The sequence below is a fragment of the Emydura macquarii genome, unplaced genomic scaffold, assembly GCF_026122565.2.
Source record: "Emydura macquarii macquarii isolate MOO-44397 ecotype Brisbane River unplaced genomic scaffold, CSIRO-AGI_Emac_v2 contig_2994, whole genome shotgun sequence".
NCBI lineage: Eukaryota > Metazoa > Chordata > Testudines > Chelidae > Emydura > Emydura macquarii.
Genome location: NW_027133131.1, coordinates 5,558,164 through 5,576,314, shown reverse-complemented (window position 1 = coordinate 5,576,314; position 18,151 = coordinate 5,558,164). Strand labels below are relative to the sequence as shown.

The 18,151-nt window shown below is 43.8% G+C and overlaps 1 protein-coding gene across 4 annotated transcripts in view; it reads left to right on the top strand.

Moving 5' to 3' along the window:
- The window catches only part of ATF7 (activating transcription factor 7), an 85,011-nt gene extending 72,957 nt beyond the window's left edge, over positions 1 to 12,054 (top strand). For 3 of the 4 annotated variants that reach the window (XM_067529918.1, XM_067529919.1, XM_067529921.1), the window contains 6 exons: positions 905 to 1,004; positions 2,246 to 2,359; positions 3,148 to 3,300; positions 5,126 to 5,323; positions 8,208 to 8,316; positions 11,667 to 12,054. In XM_067529918.1, the coding sequence (XP_067386019.1) occupies positions 905 to 1,004; positions 2,246 to 2,359; positions 3,148 to 3,300; positions 5,126 to 5,323; positions 8,208 to 8,316; positions 11,667 to 11,884 (892 nt within the window). In that variant the 3' untranslated portion in view covers positions 11,885 to 12,054. The other variant, XM_067529922.1, reaches the window with a different exon arrangement.
- Positions 12,055 to 18,151: the final 6,097 nt, after the last annotated feature.

Below are 18,151 nucleotides of genomic sequence, written 5' to 3'. Positions count from 1 at the left end.
ATCCTCACCCTCTGTTCAAATGTGTGCAGCTTATTAAAGTCCAACATCCCTTCTTACGGGCATCTTGTCTCTGTGCTTTAGCAGACTTATGCTTTTTGGCAAGCAGGCCTGCGATCTTACACTGAGGAGTTAAATGAGGGAAATCCTAATCTTTCTGTCAGCATCTCCTGCCAGCACCAAGCAACAAATGGTTGTCAGACAACTTTGTCTGGATACCTGAAGTGTGATGTTAGCACATCAGTTAATACATGTTAAGAATCTAATGTAGGCAAGGCAGCGTATACTTTAACACATGCTAAAGTAGGCTTTATTTTGACCAATTCAGCATGTGCTAAAGGCACTGTGCTTTGTCTATGCTAGACTTTTAAAATGTGTAAATTAGTCTGTGGTAGCTAATAACACAGTTAAAAATCTCCAGTGATGGAGATTCCATTGCCTAGGGAGGTTGTGGAATCTCTGTCACTGGAGATTAAGAGCAGATCGGACAAACACTGTCAGGAATGGTCTAGATCAGTGGTTCTCAACCTGTTTACCATTATGGGCCGCATATGCAGCTCTCTATATGTTATATGGGCTGCATCCACAAAATATATATATTTCCTGTATGGCCCTGAGGACGTCACATGGGCTCAGTCTGTGGGCTGACTGGGCCACAAGCAGGCCACGGGTTGAGAATCACCGATCTAGATAATACTTTGTCCTGCCTTGAGTGCAGGGGACTGGATTAGAAGACCTCTCGAGATCCCTTTCAGTCCTACACTTCTGTGATTCTGTAATGCCTTAAATCCTAGTCTAGACAAGGCTAGTAATCACCTGTATCTTGGTGGGGTCGGGAGGAAGATAGTCTTGCCTGTACAATGAAAACTTGAACTGATATCTGTGAGCATGAATTGTGTTTCTCCAGGTCTCCCACGGGCTCCCTCCCACTTGTCATGCAGCTTGCAAATGGACAGACCATGCCTGTCCTCCCTGGCCCTCCTGTACAGATGCCTTCTGTTATATCGGTGAGAGAAACTTCCAGCTCATTCTCTGTGGTAAAAGAGGGGTCAGCTTTTCTCCTGCCCAACATATGCAGACGCTTTCATTTGCAAAATTAAAATATATCTACCCCTGTGTGTGAGATAAGCCTGAAGTGGAAGTGGGCAAAGGCTGACGCTAGCAAGGTAATGATAACATGCCAGTCACACGAGAGAGCAATAAGGCTGAAAGATAAAGTCTGGTCTGGGCAGATGGCCGTTGTTTTTGATCCAGGACTGGGAACTGCAGGATCCCTGATTAGTTGGTTCCAATTGGAATGGAATGCCTCAGTTGAAACCATTCAAGCTAACAGAGAACGTGTTAGTCTTTGCAGGCCAGGAAAGCTGCCCCAGCTTCTGCAGTGTGTGAAATGGTCATTTATATTTAGCACTGCAGGTTTTACTTCAGCCTAAGGAGAATTTTTTAGTGTATGAAATTCACAAACAAATATACCTCCTGGTGGACTTGTGTGTGTTGAGCAAGTCAGTTACTGACCATCCAGTCTGTGCAAATCCTGCATCTCCTGCTGGGCAAGTGTTTTATGTACTGAGTGGGTAATTCCAATAAACAGCCATCCGACTACCTACGGCTGAAATTGCAATCCACCAGGGGGAGGAGGGGGCATATGTACGAATGACCAGTGTGGTAGGAGTTTAGAATTTAGGACATCTCTTTATTTTCCTGAAGTATGATTCATGCTCCTAGTACCTTTCATCAGAATAATTCAGTGTGTCTTATAAAACTGAACTAAAGCTCCATTTCCCCCTTTTAGGTAAGCCAAGTAAATATGCCTGTTTTATAGATGGGGAAGCTAAGACTTACCCAGGGTGTTACTATGGGTCCATGATAAAGCAGTTTTCCCGTTCCTCTAACAGCCATCTGGCAGCACTCCACCCTGTGGTGTACAGGTTTTCTGGGTGTGAAGGAAATGAAGGAGACCTTTCAAGAAATTTTGCCACAAAGTATATTTCACTTCCTGTCCTAAGCTATTGGTTGCCATTGCTGTGCTCTCTTAAACAGCAGCTGTGGCCACCCCAGAGGTGACTGCCCACCTTTGACTGGTGAAGCTATCCCATGTATGTAGTTTATAAAGTCTGTCGAATGCTTTAGACTCTCTGCATTAAGGGTGCTTTGTCAAGTGATTATTCTGATGCCATTTCATGCCGCGTACTTCCAGTAGCAACGACTTAACTTCTCCAAATGTGTGTGCTCTTTTCTCTACATGTAGCTGGCTAGGCCAGTGTCTATGGTGCCCAACATTCCTGGTATTCCTGGTCCACCCATCAACAGCAGTGGTTCCATTTCACCATCAGGCCTTCCAATGCACTCTGAGGCCAAAATGGTGAGTTCCAGAACATAGAGAAGCCCACTGACCTGTGCCTGGGGAGATACTTTTATGACGACTCTATGAATATATCGCCAAAAGCTACGTTTGGGTACAAAGAGCGGTGAAAGCACGTTTGTCTTGCTGAAATAATGTCACAATGGACTTGTTTGCAATCAGGGCTTCCATGTTATTATATGCTCTGTTGCTGGAATGATCTTGGTGCTTATAATAACCACCGCTACAGTTCCACACTAGCTAAGCATTTGCAACGGTTCATTCTGTGTTCATGTGCTGAGCTGAAACTAGAGCCCTTGTGGGGGAGAAGAGGGTAAGAATTCTTACACTGTGTTATGTGTGTGTCACAGAATGCCTGTGCTTGTCTCCTTTCACCTGGGTCAGTGATTGTGCTAGCGAAGGCTTCTCTTAACAGAAACTATGCAAATTTGTTTCCTACTGTGTCCCTCCCCATGTATTAGAACCGAAGGCTGTTCCGTCTCCACAGTCCATTTGGTCCATTGTCCTTCTGCAGAGGCTCCCAGCTGGGGAACTGATGAGTCTCAGTTGCTGTAGTGATTTTATGATGCGGACACCTGTCTGTTCTGAACTAGATTGAGAACCGCCATTTATCTTCACTTGGGCCACCCAACCCCTGCCAGATGATAACAGCTTTTGGCTGGATTTGCATCATCCTTTGAAAAGAGTGAAGAATAATTTATGCTAGGGCCTCTATCTCCGAGGCAAATGGCGAAGGCTGGTTAAAAGCACTGAACCCAGTTGACAGTTCTGTTCTCTCATTTTTACAGAGACTGAAGGCCAGCCTGACGCACCAGGTTTCTTCCTCATTCAATGGCAGCGTCATGGTTGTGGGGTCAGCAAGCACGATGGTGACATCACATCCAGAGCAGGGTCAGATACTTCTCCAGCACCCAGATGCACCTTCTCCAGCTCAGCCACAGGTCTGCTCCTTCTTAATCTTTAAAGATACGGTGTCTTAGAGGGAAGATGGAGGAAGCAAGGATATTCTGGACGTTGTAGTCTGTTAGGAAAGGAAGGGAATAATCTCTGAATCTGTCACTCTCTACTTAGACCTGTATGCTTCCCAGTGTGCAGGGCTGTGGGTTTTGAGGTCTGTTTTTGGGGGGGGGGTTGGAGTTTAATGTGTGTCAAACACTCCTTTTTGTAGTTTTGCCATTACTGTCAAACAGTGCAGATTAGACTTAGGCAGTAGGCACGGTTGCTTGATGTGTTCTGGAGTTTAGAAAAAGTGTTTTGCTATCTTCTTTCCTTTTTAATTACTAGGGTTAAAAACTCCCCTCGTAAGCAATCAACCCCACTTGCTCCTGCTAGCTAACCAAATGCCAGCCTTCCATCAAAATTGCCACCTGCTCCATCAGTTAGACAGGCTTCCAAAAGTTTAATATCCATATGCTGTCTGACAGTGAGTAGTGAAGTGTAACTGTGCTCGCACATTGTGGCTGTGTAATTATAAAGCCTATGCAGTAATGCTGGGCGGACTGAGTCTGTGGTGATCTGTCCTTGTTGGGTTTTCCTTTGTTCCCTCAGAATAGAACAGGAGATTGCTGTGTTACAGGCATTTAAGAGTGGATTCTTTAAGAGTTTGTACAACGATCCTAGAGCTCAGCTGAATATTAACGTGTTTGAGAGGAAGATGCACAAAAGCCTATATTCCCTTTAAGTAGTGTATATATCTGTAAAGATGGCTCTGCTTAGTTGAGCTTCCCTCACGCGTTGTAACCTGTGGTAAATTCCAACAATATGAAGCTGAATAGTTTTTTTCTTTTTTTTTGATTGAAGCAGATGCTAGGGGCTGAAGTCTAGTGCTGGTGGAAATAAGGATTAAACCAGACGTGCTCTGTAAGCTGCTCTCTCTCAGCTCCTCCCTGGCCACAGTTCAAATCAGCATTACCCCTGCTCATCCATGATACTAACTCCTCTCTGTCTCCTGACCCTCCCATCCTCCCTGCTGATCTACTCTTGAGGCGTCTGTCCTTGCAAATTGGGGTAGTGACCCTGTGATATGGACAAATATTTACTAGAGAGCAGACTGAGGCCAATAAACTTCTTTCCACTTAATGACCTGTGGTGGGATTTAAACTGTAGTCTCTCTAGGAAAGTGAGTGTATTTAATCCACTGCAAGAAATACCATCTGGTTCCTCCTTTGAATATATTATATTTATATTCTATGTATTATATAATATAGTTATTATATTACACTATACGATACTATACTATCCACCACGTGACCGGAGATCTCCACTGTACGTTAAAAATATTCAAATTATCTTGACATTGAGATAGTAGCTCAGAACTGAAACTTCACTGTGCACCTAGAACATATTGCCCATCCATCAACACATATCACAAGATTTGGTGCTTGGGAGGAAGGATGGCCTTTTGGGTAAGGTGCAGCGCTGAGAATTGGGAAAGTTGAGTCTCCATCAGAGACTCCCCTTGTGACCCTAGGCATGTCACTTAATCTTTCTTCCTCGCTTTCCCTGTCTGTAGAATAAGTCTCGACAAATCGGTTTGGACCTAATTCATTAATGTCTGTAAACTACCTTGAGAACGCTGGAAGCTGCTCTGGAGAAACAAAGTGGTTTTTAATTTCCTAATCAGCATTTGACAGATCCTAAATCCCTAAGCCAATTGGAATTTGCTCTTATTATGAGCTTCTGGACTCAGTAAAATCAGTGTGGATAACTGTCTGGGTTAATCATTTGTCTGTTTCACTAATTCTCTTCCTTTTGTCCTAACTCCAGGTTTCCCCTGCTCAGCCCACGCCTAGCACTGGTGGCCGGCGGAGACGCACAATGGATGAAGACCCAGATGAGCGCAGGCAGCGTTTCCTGGAGCGGAATCGCGCTGCCGCCTCTCGTTGCCGTCAGAAACGCAAGCTGTGGGTGTCTTCCCTGGAAAAGAAAGCAGAGGAGCTCACAACCCAGAACATCCAGCTGAGCGTGAGTATGTGACTGTGGAGTCTGAGCCCATCTGCTTGACTTCACTGTGGTCTCCACTCCAAGTGGGGCATCTTTACCATAGGGCAGAGGCACTATGTGTTCTGATGGTGGTCTTTAGTCTGAGAGAAACCAGAATCCCCATGGATAAGTGACTAGGAATGTGGCAGGGTTTTTTATAACATGTTTATTTTTTCTGTGCTTGATTCGCAAAGGCTTGTGTGTGTGCCTCTGGCAATGGAAACAAATATTTATAAAAGACCATGGTTCACGAGGACGGCCCAGTCACTGCACCACAGAAAAAAGCACAGTCTTGCCCTGAAAAGGTTGAAGGAGGTAAGGGAGAATTTAGCATTGTGCACTGCCGCTCATCCTCTCAAGACTGCACCCTTGAACAGTCAGCAGCTCCAGCAACAGAAGACAGGTAGTGAAACAGTGCAAACGCACCAGGAAGCTGCTGTATTTTCCTAGCCGAAAACTCCCTCAGCTTGGGAAGAGGGAGCTTTCTGCCTTCAACTGGCATAAAGTGAGAGAAACTGGCTTCTGCTCCATTCTCCACCGCTTGGGACTGGAACCGTAGGCAAGCAAAGAGGGGGCTGCAGCTGTGGTCCAGGGCAGTTTGGATTCTCCTTGAAAATCATGGAGCTATAACTAGCTTCCTGACAGCCCCTTTCCTGCTGTGCCAAGCAGAACTATGTGTCTGAGAATACATGCCATGAGTGTAATTGCCCTCCCATTGCAATTAGTCCCCTTGTTCATGATCTCAGCAGACAGGCTATGGACTGAAAGGATTCTGAAGACTGAACTCACGTCCAGTGTGGACTGTTTCCCCCGCTGGCTTTCAGTGACTCATGCAGTGTGCTTCAATAGCGATAATTACGATATTTTTATTCTCTTTGTCACGCTGTCTAGAGTGACTCACAACTGTGAGTGCCTACAACAGGGCAGACTGTCAGAAACTGGGCAGATAACCCAAGCTAGTGGTGTACTCTTTATAGATTTCACCAAACCAGTAACAAGTGTGAACTCCTGGATCATTACACCAGTCTTACCATGGAGTCACAGACAGTCCCCTTAGACTGTCCAGCCTATATTGTCACCTTGTCACAACTGAACTTTGTGATAATGTCACTTAAACCAAAAATCACACCACATCAGCTTGCTCCCAGTCCCAAGAGACTGGGTACTTACACCAGATCAGTTGGTACTCTCGATCTTATATGAAAGACAACACTGGCAGCCAATTCTGTAGTACACTAAGTAAAGGTTTATTAGCTAAGAAATAAGTTACTGAGAGGTTAAAGCAGGTAAAATATATGTACACATGAATCACAGTTTGTAACTCCATGTGGTGGCAGTGATGTAGTAAACTGCTGGTTTCCCAAAAGTTTTTTCAGGGTACCCAGATGGTCTCTGGGGATCTCTGGTTTGCATCTGGTACACTTCCCTGTAAGAGTCCAAACAGTCCAGTGATGCAGGATCTTTCTTTGAATCCCTTCTTTTAGCTTCTTCTCATAGAAAACAAGCTGACAGTCTCTCTACCCCCTTGGGTTTTTCCTTTGATGATGGTGAGTAAGGAAGGCATTTTGAGTCTCTGACCTCGGGTCATCACACTCAATGTTCGTTTGCTTTGGAATTAGCTCTTTTTCTGATAAAGTCCTTCATTAGCATTCCACAAGGCTTCCTTGATGTCTGATCAGTTATTTAGTTACAGGAGTATTTACAATGTAAATGTTAGCTGCCACATCATAAAAGGAAACAGATAAGAGAAAACAGTGCACGTAACATCCCATTAGTTTTATGACGTTTAAACACCCAAAACACTTATACATTTAACAGTCACTTTGATCTATACTAACACACAAATGAATTGGCCTGAATACACTCTGACATGACCTGATCTGCCAGCATCACACTCTTCACAAGGTAATTATAGAAATGTTCCCCTAGCCAATTTCAAAGTGCAGTTGACTGGGTTTTCTAGATATAGGGGGACAAATGTGAAGCACATCTCAAATTTCAATTACAAACACACTAAAATTTTCAGGGGAAAAAATTTCAACTAATGGCTGAGAGTTAACCTGAAGTTTTTGAAAAGATGAGCATTTTTTGGTTTGGTGTTGAAAGGGATGAGATAGGTATGGAATTGGCTTTAGAATGAGTCACTGCTTGTAACCTTAACTATGGGAAGGTAACAAAGGAAGAATGGCCTATTGGTCAGAGTGCAAACCTGGGACCTGGATTCAATTCCCTCCTCTTCCACAGACTTCCTGTTGTGACTTGGTCAAGTCGCTTAGTCTCTCTGTGCCTCAATTCACCACATATTAAATGGGGGGGCCAGTAAAAACTTTAAAGTAAGCACATTAGGTGGATAGATATAGGCCTGAGCAGTCTTCACTCAATTATGTAACAGGCTGACATCTTCAGGCTTCTCCATATTAAAGGTAAGAGTGGCTGTCATGTTCTGCACAATTTGACCTGGGCCTTGGGGTCCTGTTTAGTTACCCGTCTGGCCCTTGATGTACTAAAGAACAGACATCCCTGATGTGGTTTTACTCTGTATTGCTGCTCATGGTCAGTCCTCCTTGATGGTCATCTTAGAAGGGTTTTTGGCTTTCAGAGAGAGTTGTCACTTGAATTTTTAGCTTTCCATCAGAGGCAACAAAATATTGCATTGACTCTTATTATTAGCATTTCTTTCATTGGTGATGCCTCCAGGAACGGGTTTGTATGAGGACAATCTTGCAAAGCGTGCATGCATGTGCGTACTGCTCAAATTATGCAAGAGTTTGGTGGTTAACTTTGAAGAGTCTACAGGTTAATATTCCACTTATCACTAAGGGATATTAGCACATGATCCATATAAATGTTGTTTTCTTTATCTCAGAATGAAGTTACACTACTGAGGAATGAAGTTGCTCAACTTAAACAGCTATTGTTGGCTCACAAGGACTGCCCGGTCACTGCACTACAGAAAAAAACACAGGGGTATCTTGGTGAGTTGTGACTTGCCCATGTCTGCACTGTACCTTCGGGTAGTTCTGAGTAGAATTAAACCCAACTACAAGACTTACATGAACTTAATGCTCATGAAGGCTACTAGATAGACAGCCTGTGGACTGATGTCCCCTCCACACAAGCAGGTAAGCACAAGCAGTGGCAGTGCAGGCGTCTCCCATGCTGTACCTGGCCAATGTGTCTTATTCCTGCACTAGAGCAAGCTACATGTGGTGGTGGTGGTGGTGAGAGGGGAACTCCATCTTGGGTGTCTCTGGTGCTTCCAACAAGAGCACTGATTAGTGTCAGTTGTCATGGCAGGCCCCCATCCATTAGAAACTGGACTTAGAACAGACAACTTACTTTGTGTAGGAACAATAATACAGTGGTTTCTTTCTGTCACTATCAACTTGGCTACAGGACATTGCATAGCAGGTGATCAGATACCGTGGTGATGATTGCAACGTAAAGGCTTTGATACTATAAAGTATTTTGCCTTTGGTCAGTATATTTCCCTGTAGCATGAAATATGCTACATGCATCCATCACTCAGAGTCCCATTTCTTCCATGAATCTGGACCAGTGCTGCTCTGAACACTAGATGTCCTCCTCCACTTCTTTATACTGTGCAGTGTTGGAAACTAATGCTACTGTTTAAGTGCAGTTGCGGTCAGAAAAGTCCAGACTATATAAATGATATCATGGGGGTCCATAGTCGTGTGCTCTGCAATGCACATCAGATTGGTTCAGTTTACAAGTGAGACGCCTTCTTTATTTTAAACTCCCTGTTCAGAGTAGAGAGACAAGGTGGGTGTGAGGTAATATCTTTTAATGGATCAACTTCTGTTGGTGAGACAGACAAGCTTTCAAACTTCCACAGAGTTCTTCAGGTCTGGAAAACGTACTCAGTGTCACAGCTTAATAGAAGCTGGAACAGACTGTTTAGCATAAGCAGTTAACACTTATTTCAAGGGGACTATTCAACGTGAAGGGGCCCGTTAACACCCCTCCACTCATAGGAAGTTCACCTTGAATGGTCCCTTATGCTAAACAATGTATTCCATCTTGTATTTACTCTGTGACACTCTGAGGGCATGTCTACACTACAAAACTAAGTTGACCAAAGTTACTTCAGCATACAGCTACCGCAGTAATTACATCACTTTTGCATGTCCACACTATGCTTCTTGTGTCAGTGGTATGCTTCCTCACTAGCAGTGTTTGCATTGATGCAAAGAGCTGTCCCACCATGCAACTCACCACCATCTGATGCAGTGTGTTTTGGGATGCGTTTGCAAAGCCTCATGAGACATCTGCTTCTGTTAGCCTTATGAGAGTTGGAGACTTGTTTGGATCAGTAAAATAAGATGGAAGGTGCACAGAGAAAATAGAAGAAAAAAGGTGGCATGTTTCCATAGTCACACTTCTAACTCCCACCCCATTCTGAATCTCCAAAACATTCCCCTCCGACAAAATGGAACACAAATATATGCCTTGCAGGTCCCTGGCATAGCCATTTTATTTTCATTCATTACAGTGACTCACAGCGTGAGTAACGTGCTTATGAAATTTATCCCTATCCCCAGCCTTCGCAGACAGGTGTTCTCTGTGTATAATGCAACATGATTTTTCCTGTTAACTTCCAGAGTTTACAGTTCCTATTTTATTCTTCAGGCTGTCTACTCCAATAATAAGAATTCATCACACATCTGAATAATAAAAATGAAATTCACACCTCCCCTGCCCATCCCCCTCCCCCTGGCTGCCTTTTTTATTATAAAGATTTATGACTAAGCATGTCCTTAAACAAAAATGCCAGATTCCCTTGATGGAATTACATCTGTCTTATGTACAGTTGGGTTGTTTTCTTTGTAAGACCTTGTAAATCTCCTTTTTGGGATGCCAGACTATTCTGTTGTTCTGATCGATCCTCTCTCCTCACCCCCAAATCACGTTTGAAATCTGCTTGTGCTAGCTGCATCTTTCCATATATTAGCTATGTCCAAGCCAGTACCTGCTTACGAGGGTGAGGGGAAACCAGTTTGGGGAAGGGTTATAGAGCAATGTGAAAGGACCTGATGGCAATCTGGATCCTAAAATACACCCAGCTGTGCACAATGAGGCTGTAATTTCTTCTCTGGCTTCTGGTGATATGGGCTTTACACTCTTGGTGTGTAAGAGGAGTCCTGTGTATCCCACCTTAGGTCAATACTTGCTCCTTCAGAGGATGATAACCACATCCTCTTCATAATCCATTTAACCAGATGTGCAGGAGGGAATTTCCTCTTGACTTATACAGATAATGAGCACATACCCTTGCAAAACATGAAGTTTGATCACCCTTTCTATAGCATGAGATCAGTCACAAATTATCCTCTTTGTCTAGCAGCCCTGCCCACGCACAGTGGTTTGTTCATGGGAGAGAATCCAAAGTTTTGCAAACCAATCTGTGTTGGTCATTATAAGACTGCAGAAGAAGCTTGCTGGCTTTGTTTGTCTTGTCCTCTCTTCAGTCTAACAGCTTCAAATTACAGAAAAGTTTAGTGAGCAAGTGTTTTGTCATGAGGTCTAATTGATGTTAATGTTGTAGAGAACAATAAAGAGCAAACCAGATAATTTATATAAAATTCAGAAAAACTGCTGTAACTGGCTTACAGTCAGCTTGTGGAAGGGTTTCTGTTACATACCTCTCTGTGTGTTCACCCAACAGATGGTAAAGACTCCGAAGAAACTATTCAGTCTCTGGGCTAAATGGCCTTGAACCAAGTACTTTACCAGGAAACAACATGTAGGAAAGTACATTTATTCTAATGAGGCCATAGCTGTATTATAGGAGAGTAAAGCTAGATCTATTGTTCTTGCTTTAACATTAGCACCTTTTTGCTAAAGTTCTCTTTCTAACTTGAGGTCCTTTAAGATTCCCCTGCTGCTTTTTTGTAAATAAATGGGATGGTCTAGCCAGATCCTACTCTGGATCATTGCTTTCTGACTCCTTAGATTGTCCCTGCCGTTTCAAGTGGCTCTTACTCTTTTTTTATTTCCTGTCCTAGGTAGTTGTAGAGTTGGTGCATGCTGTTATATAACTGCTGCTCCCCATCTTAGAGGTGGATGCATTTCAATGGTGGGTTAAATGATTCCTGCATATGGATTGGTTTATCCATTCCTAAAGTGCTTTGGGATCAGGCAGATTGAAAGGCCTCCATGTAAAAGTAAAGCATAATTTATGATTAACTCTCTCTCAGCATCCAGGGATGCCTGTAGAATTGGTCTCACTTTTCACATCCCAGATTTAATGTCAGTAGCATCACGATGGGTCCCATTCTGATCTATTTTTTCTTTTTGAAAACAGAAAGCCCAAAGGAGAGCTCTGAGCCTACTGGATCCCCAGCTCCTGTCATCCAGCACAGCTCTGTGACAGCATCTCCCAACGACCTCAACGTCCGCTCTGCAGCTGAAGCTGTTGCCACTTCGGTCCTCACTCAGATGGCAAGCCAAAGGACAGAACTGAGCATGCCTGTACAGTGGCACGTCATTATGGCTCCACAGTCCCAGTCTGCTGGCAGATGATGTCACAAACCATGTGACATAGAACTAACCCCTAAGAACTTGCAGCCAGAGAGACTGATCATAACTAAGCCCTGATTAATGGGGGCGGATATGGATTTTTTTTTAAGTGAGTTAAGGGCAGCTATGGAAGCTTCTTTATACTGCATATCCTATACAGATCTTGGCCCAAACTATTGTCATGTGATCACCTATCCATACAAGATGGCTTCAGATTGAGGGATTTCTTGATCCTTTAGTGATGGTCAATCAACTTGCAGATTCATCAGAACACAAAGAGCCTCATTTGAATGCATCTTGAAAGGTTCATTTTCAGGTATCCGTTACGTTAACACTAAACCTCCCCTGGCTTGTGGTTTCTCTTGGCATTTTCACTATTTTAAGTTTCACCCATTAGCAAAGGAAAGTAGCTGTTGGGAGGCTGGGATATTTACTGGTGCTGTCACTTTATTTTTAACAGCATGCTGCTTCCAGTCATTTGTTTCCCTATCCCTGGTCTAGCTGACCTGAAATGTTGCACCTTGGCACAAGAATACTGTCCGAGTTTTCAACTCAGGCTGTTGAGGTTAAAAAGGCTGAGGGTAATGGCCCCCTAACTTCATGGGTTTAACTTCTCTGACATCAAAGCTTTATGGTTCTGAAGCAAGCCCAGCACTTCTAAGTCACATGCAAGTCACCATCCATCATTAACTGCTGTAACTTGTTGGGTTTTTAAGTGTGTGTTTGCAGTCACTGATGCAGCAGTGGGAACTGCAAACGTTTCATATGCTTCTCTTTTAATTGGTGCCATAGCTGCTAATGATGCAGGTACCGTCTTCAGAAAAGGGCCTGCTTATGAATCTTCCATACGGCAGTAAAGCAGTACTGCGCTGCTGTCTGCCAGGACCGTGTGCGAAGCTGCTCTGTGTGGTGCATGAAAGGATGAGCTGGGGCAGATGGATATAATGTGAGTCCTGGAATTAACCGGCTACAAAATCCACTACCCATCTCACCAAGCCATGAATTTAAACAAACAAACCCCACACGTCAAAGGATCGTCTCCCGTACATTTAACCCGATGACCTTATAAAGTGGTGGTCTAGAATCATCATCATTTGCCTGTTGGGAGGGGTGGTGGAGAGGTATCCCACTTTGCCCAGCCTTTTACCTCTTCTAATGATTTTCTTCTGCTCCTGGTAGTGGTACCTCCATTGCTTTTCCCCAAGAGCAAATGCAGTACTTTTAGAGCTTCCAGGATCATGGGATAGATTTAAAACCAGCCTTGACATTTTAAAGGCACTTGGAATTGTCTGCTTATTGCCAAAGTGAGTGAGTGTGTGTGTGTACTTTTTTTGAGATTGTCATTGATCTTTTGCTTGCTGGGTAATAGTTGTAGATTTGAATTTGTATTTTGGGAGCAGGAAAGGAATGCTGTGTGAATTTGTGCTACAGCAAACCCATCAGTCTGTGAAACGATCAGCACTTCATCTTTCTTGCCTTCTTTAAAGATGCTTTTTCTTCATTTGGGCTCTTTATGACATCTTCCTGAGTTGCCAAACCACCTCAAATTGCACTTGCCACTTTTGACCCAAGTTAATTTGTCTGAGTCAGTAGTTTGGCTTATCTAGACTTGGAATATTTGCCAGGGACAGCAATATCCAAAGCAAAATCTGAGCATGTGGAATTTGTGCCCACAGATACAGGGAAGTTCTGTTTATTGCTTTTCTAATTAGGGGGTCCCTTCTCCCCCTTTTCTCCCTCAGGATTCTCTAAGCCTCTCTGCCACATTCTCTAATGTATGTCATGGTCCTAGTTGTCTCTTAATACACTGCCACTGTGTGTTTCTCTCACTCTGTTGTACACACACGCGCGCGCGCACACAATCATTCCTCAGATTTTGTGTCCCTTTGTTCTCTGTTTCTTTGTCTCCTCCCTCTATTTTCAAAGACTTTCTGGAGCGAGTGGCTCTTGCATCTCTGTTCAGAACCTGTGTGGTTATTGCAAGAGGCATTCCGGATCAGGCACTTCACTTTTTTTTCTTAAAGCTATTTATATAGAGCATTTGCATATCGGAAAGTGCTTTGAGTATAACTATCCCAACAGTATGTCTGTTTTCTTGATGACAAAGAGCTATAACATGCAGCAGGGTTTTCAGGATCTTCTGAGGATAATACAAGAAGCATGGAAATGGTTTATAAAGTGCCTTTATTTAGCTAAGAATCCAAGACAGAAAGGGATCATGGCAGTGTTGTCAGAGGTGAAATATGACAGCAGGGAATCTGTTTGTAACTAGTTTCATCTCTTGCAGACACTTCACTATTTTGCAAAGGAATAGTGTGCGTAGCTCCGGACAGGGATTCATTAGAGTTTCTGGATTCATATTCATTCATTGCTCAGGAGGCCCAAACAGCTTCTACATGTTAACTGATCATACACCACTTCCAGCCTGCAGGCTAACAGTAGTGTCTCAAAGGTAGTGGATGTTTAGCAAGAGATAGGGAAAGTCCATTTTAACACCGACACCAATGCATGTTGAGACAGCACAGCTGGGTAAATACTGCCAGTTGATAGCCCTAACACATGCATAAAGCAGCCTTCAAATACCTTCAGTTGTTAAGAGACTGGCCGCACAAGGATATAGCTGCACAACAGACTGTACAGAGGGGAATGGGGTGGTGAGTGCAGCTCGAGTTGGACAAGTGTGGAAAAGCATTTACCAGTAGCGAATTTGCTTTGGTGCTCACAAACCTTATTAATTTTCCATGGATGTTTGTACAAGGGACCATTTTTTGGTCAGTGGAAAGCAACACGTATGTGCATGTAAATGTGTTTCCACAGCCATCGTGGAAACGTTTATTTCCTTCTTCCTGCGCCTCGAACTTTTTGTCGGAGATGAAACAATACCATGTGACTTTAGGGGACCAGTCACATTTCAAACAAGGTGTAATCAAAGACCTCAGAGAATGGAATAGCTTCCCAGCACCCCAGAGGCTGGAATGGATTGGTGCAATGAGGAATCGCAAACAGACTTGTAAAAATCAATCCACTGAACAAAGATGGACAACATTTTTTAAATGAATTGTGTTCGAAATAGCTCACTCTGCTATAGTCACAACTAAGGGTCTATCTACACAGCAGAAGCTGCACGTAGACTAGCCTACCCGAGGTAGCTCAATCCAGCTAGTCAAGACAACGCAGCACAGGGTTCAGAGGTAGCTAGCAAGCCAGTTATGTACTCAGGGTCCACGCCGGGCTGGTAGTCCCTGAGCTGCAGCTTGTGCCATGTAGTGTTCACGGCTATTGTTATCTGTGCTAGCTGGGTTAAAGCTAGCTTCAGTAGACTGGCCCATGCACAGCTTTTGCTGTGTAGACAGACCCTAAATCACTGATCCCTTTTCTTCCCAGCACCCATCTTTGTGATGGGAGGGGCTTAGTAGGCTCAGAAGACAGGGAGATGCTTGAAGTGGAGAAACTGGCCAAGTGTCAGTGTAATTGACTCTGGTCCCTGCTTACTACTGGCCCCTTGTGGTCAGTTGTGGTATTGTAGCTGCTCCATCTTAATCATTCTTCCCTATGGCTACTGGTAAATTCAAAACAGGCTTTGTATTGCAGATCAGCTCTTTTTCATCAGAAAACCCCCGAAATAAGGAAAAACCCCTCAGGCCTCTGGGCCCACTCTCATTCCTTCTAAAAGGGCCTGACACACAGCAACCCACTCGGGGGTATTTCTCACACCCCTCTGTCTCTGACAGTCTGAACTGTGGGGTTGCTTCTCCCTGGGGTCTAGAGGCAGACCAAGGGATTTGGCTGCATTTAGGGAGCTATGGATAGTGGATGATTTTGCTATAGATCCTGACTCAAGGGTTTAAGTGAGCAGGAGAAAGCAGAAGGATTATAGGTACTATAGTCTTCACTCACTACAGCTGTAAGTACAGCAGCCATCATATTCGTTAGCAAAATGGTGTGGAATTGACTGAGGTGTGTGAATTTGCTCTCTGGGACAGTACAGCATTAGTGTAAAATCGGCTGTTTCTTGCTCTCCTTACTTAACCACTAGGGATCAAAAATCACACAAGTCTGAGATCTGGGACTTGCTACCACGTCCTGCCAGAAAACCACTGCTGGTTAGACAGAGCTGTGACTGTTGGGGGCTGAGACCTCATGACCTGCTGTGGGCTAGAAACATACAGTGTACCATTGAAAAGCTAGTACACATGAAATATTTCCTGCCCTAGCAAATCATCAGATACCAGACCTTAAAATCTTGTCCTTCTGATTACCATCTTGTCCCCCACTCGCTTCAGTTCTGACCAGGCTTCTGTGTATGCTTTCCTGAACTTACAGAGCTATAAACTAGTGCTTTCTACCATCTAGAAGCAACCAGGAATTCCATCTTTCAGATGGTGTGTAAAGCATTAATCTTTATGGGGGTTCATGAACAGCTATTAAACACCCAACTAGAACTGAAGTTTAGAGGAGGGGAAAGCGAGATGCTAATCAGTATGACATGATTTTAAATGTACGCTGTCAAGTTAAATCACACTTCAGTCTGACAGTTTTTATCTCTTCCTGTTGTAGGTGAGGCCTCAGATTGCTAGCTCTTGGAGATAAAAAATAATTTTTTCCTCTTTCTTCACCCTGTTTGTTTGTTCTACATATTTGGCAACATCTTTTGAGTAGTCGGGTTTCAGTATTTCTCCTCTGTCACATAGTCAGTGCCCCTATGTTTGAGTCATTAGTGTGTTAAAGGGAGAAACGTCTTGGAAAAATAGGAAAATGTGCCTGTAAAACTGCAAAAGTTGGCAGGAGTGCTCAGGATAGGTGTAGACCAGAAACTCCTTTAACAGTAATTGACTAGATTTCAAGCTGACTTTCTCCCCTTAAAATGGGTTTTGCTGAACGTGCTAAAACCATGTTCAGTATTTAAAACATTCGTATATATTTTTCAAAATAAAGCCCCTCAACAGTTTCACAGACGAGGTGGAAGTGAGTTTGATCCCCTACTGCGTTTCTGTCTCCCAGCAAAGTCTGAGGGTGTCTGAGTCCCATGTTGCTGAAGACTAACAATTCCTCGTTCTGTCTTCAGAATATGCACATGGGCATGAAACTTTCTCCAGCTACCTTTATGGGACCTAGGGAGCTCCTGGGTGATGAGCTCTTTGTCACTGCTGACAGCTTAGCACTCAGATGGCCTCTCAGCCTGCCCTGGGAGTAGGAGCTGCAGTGGGGAGACAAAATTCTAACCGTGTCACCTTCAAAATGTTCTGCAGAATGAACTCTGGATAGCAAACATATTGAAAATCACTTCAGTAAATTAGGTGAAACCTGTGTTTCTAGGTCCAATATCTTATAACCTTCTAGTTCTGGAAATACTGGCAGAAGCAGTACAAATGCTTTCAGGACCAGTAACTCCACCCCCACCCTCCATCCTGGACCAGTGATCAGAATAAAACATATATTCCGTTCCTCCTACTCAGTGTCCATTTCAACTGAACGAATGTATCGCTAGAGCAGCTCCTGAGGCACTCGATTAAGAACGGTTTGGTTCCCCACAACTACGTAGCTCGCTTAATGGTATACAAAACAGCTTAGCTTTCACTGTCAGGCTGATCTTTGCCTAGCCGTATTAAAAAAGACAAATCTAGAAGAAGTAAATAGGCGTTTCACACGTGTAAATGTCAGAGGCCCCCGACATGGGGGGGACACCTGCCTGGTACTACCTTGTGAAAATCAATCATGCCTGTGCAAAATGTTTTAAATAGGTTAAAGATTTTTTTAAATTATTTAATATTAATGTCCCTAATCCTGATTTCAGTAGCAGCCCTTCTCTTCCCTACCAAGTCCCTTGTGAGCTAGCCTGAAATGTAAATATGGAGAGCTGCTTACCATCCATTCTGAAGCAGACACATCTAGACAGAAAGGCCTCGACCTGTCCCACTTCACATAGAGAGCCTGATCCTGGGAGATGCCCAGAGCACTCATCTCCCATTGAAACCGGGGAGAGCTCAGGGTGCTAAATATCTCACAGCAAGTACTCTGTACCTCACTGGATCGAGGCCCATAAGGGAGAGATGCTACCAAAGAGTCCTACTAGCTCCAGTAACCCATGGCAAAATCCTTTGCGGTTTTCTTATCACGATGAAGTGCTGCAGTGCATTCCTGATCCGCTTTTACTGCATGAGAAGGATGTCCGTCTGTGAGTTGCCTGTCAAGCAGTTGTGTTGTTAACTAGATTAGTCATCTGTATGGGAGCTGCCAGGGCGGTAACCGAGGGAGAGCTTAATAGATGCA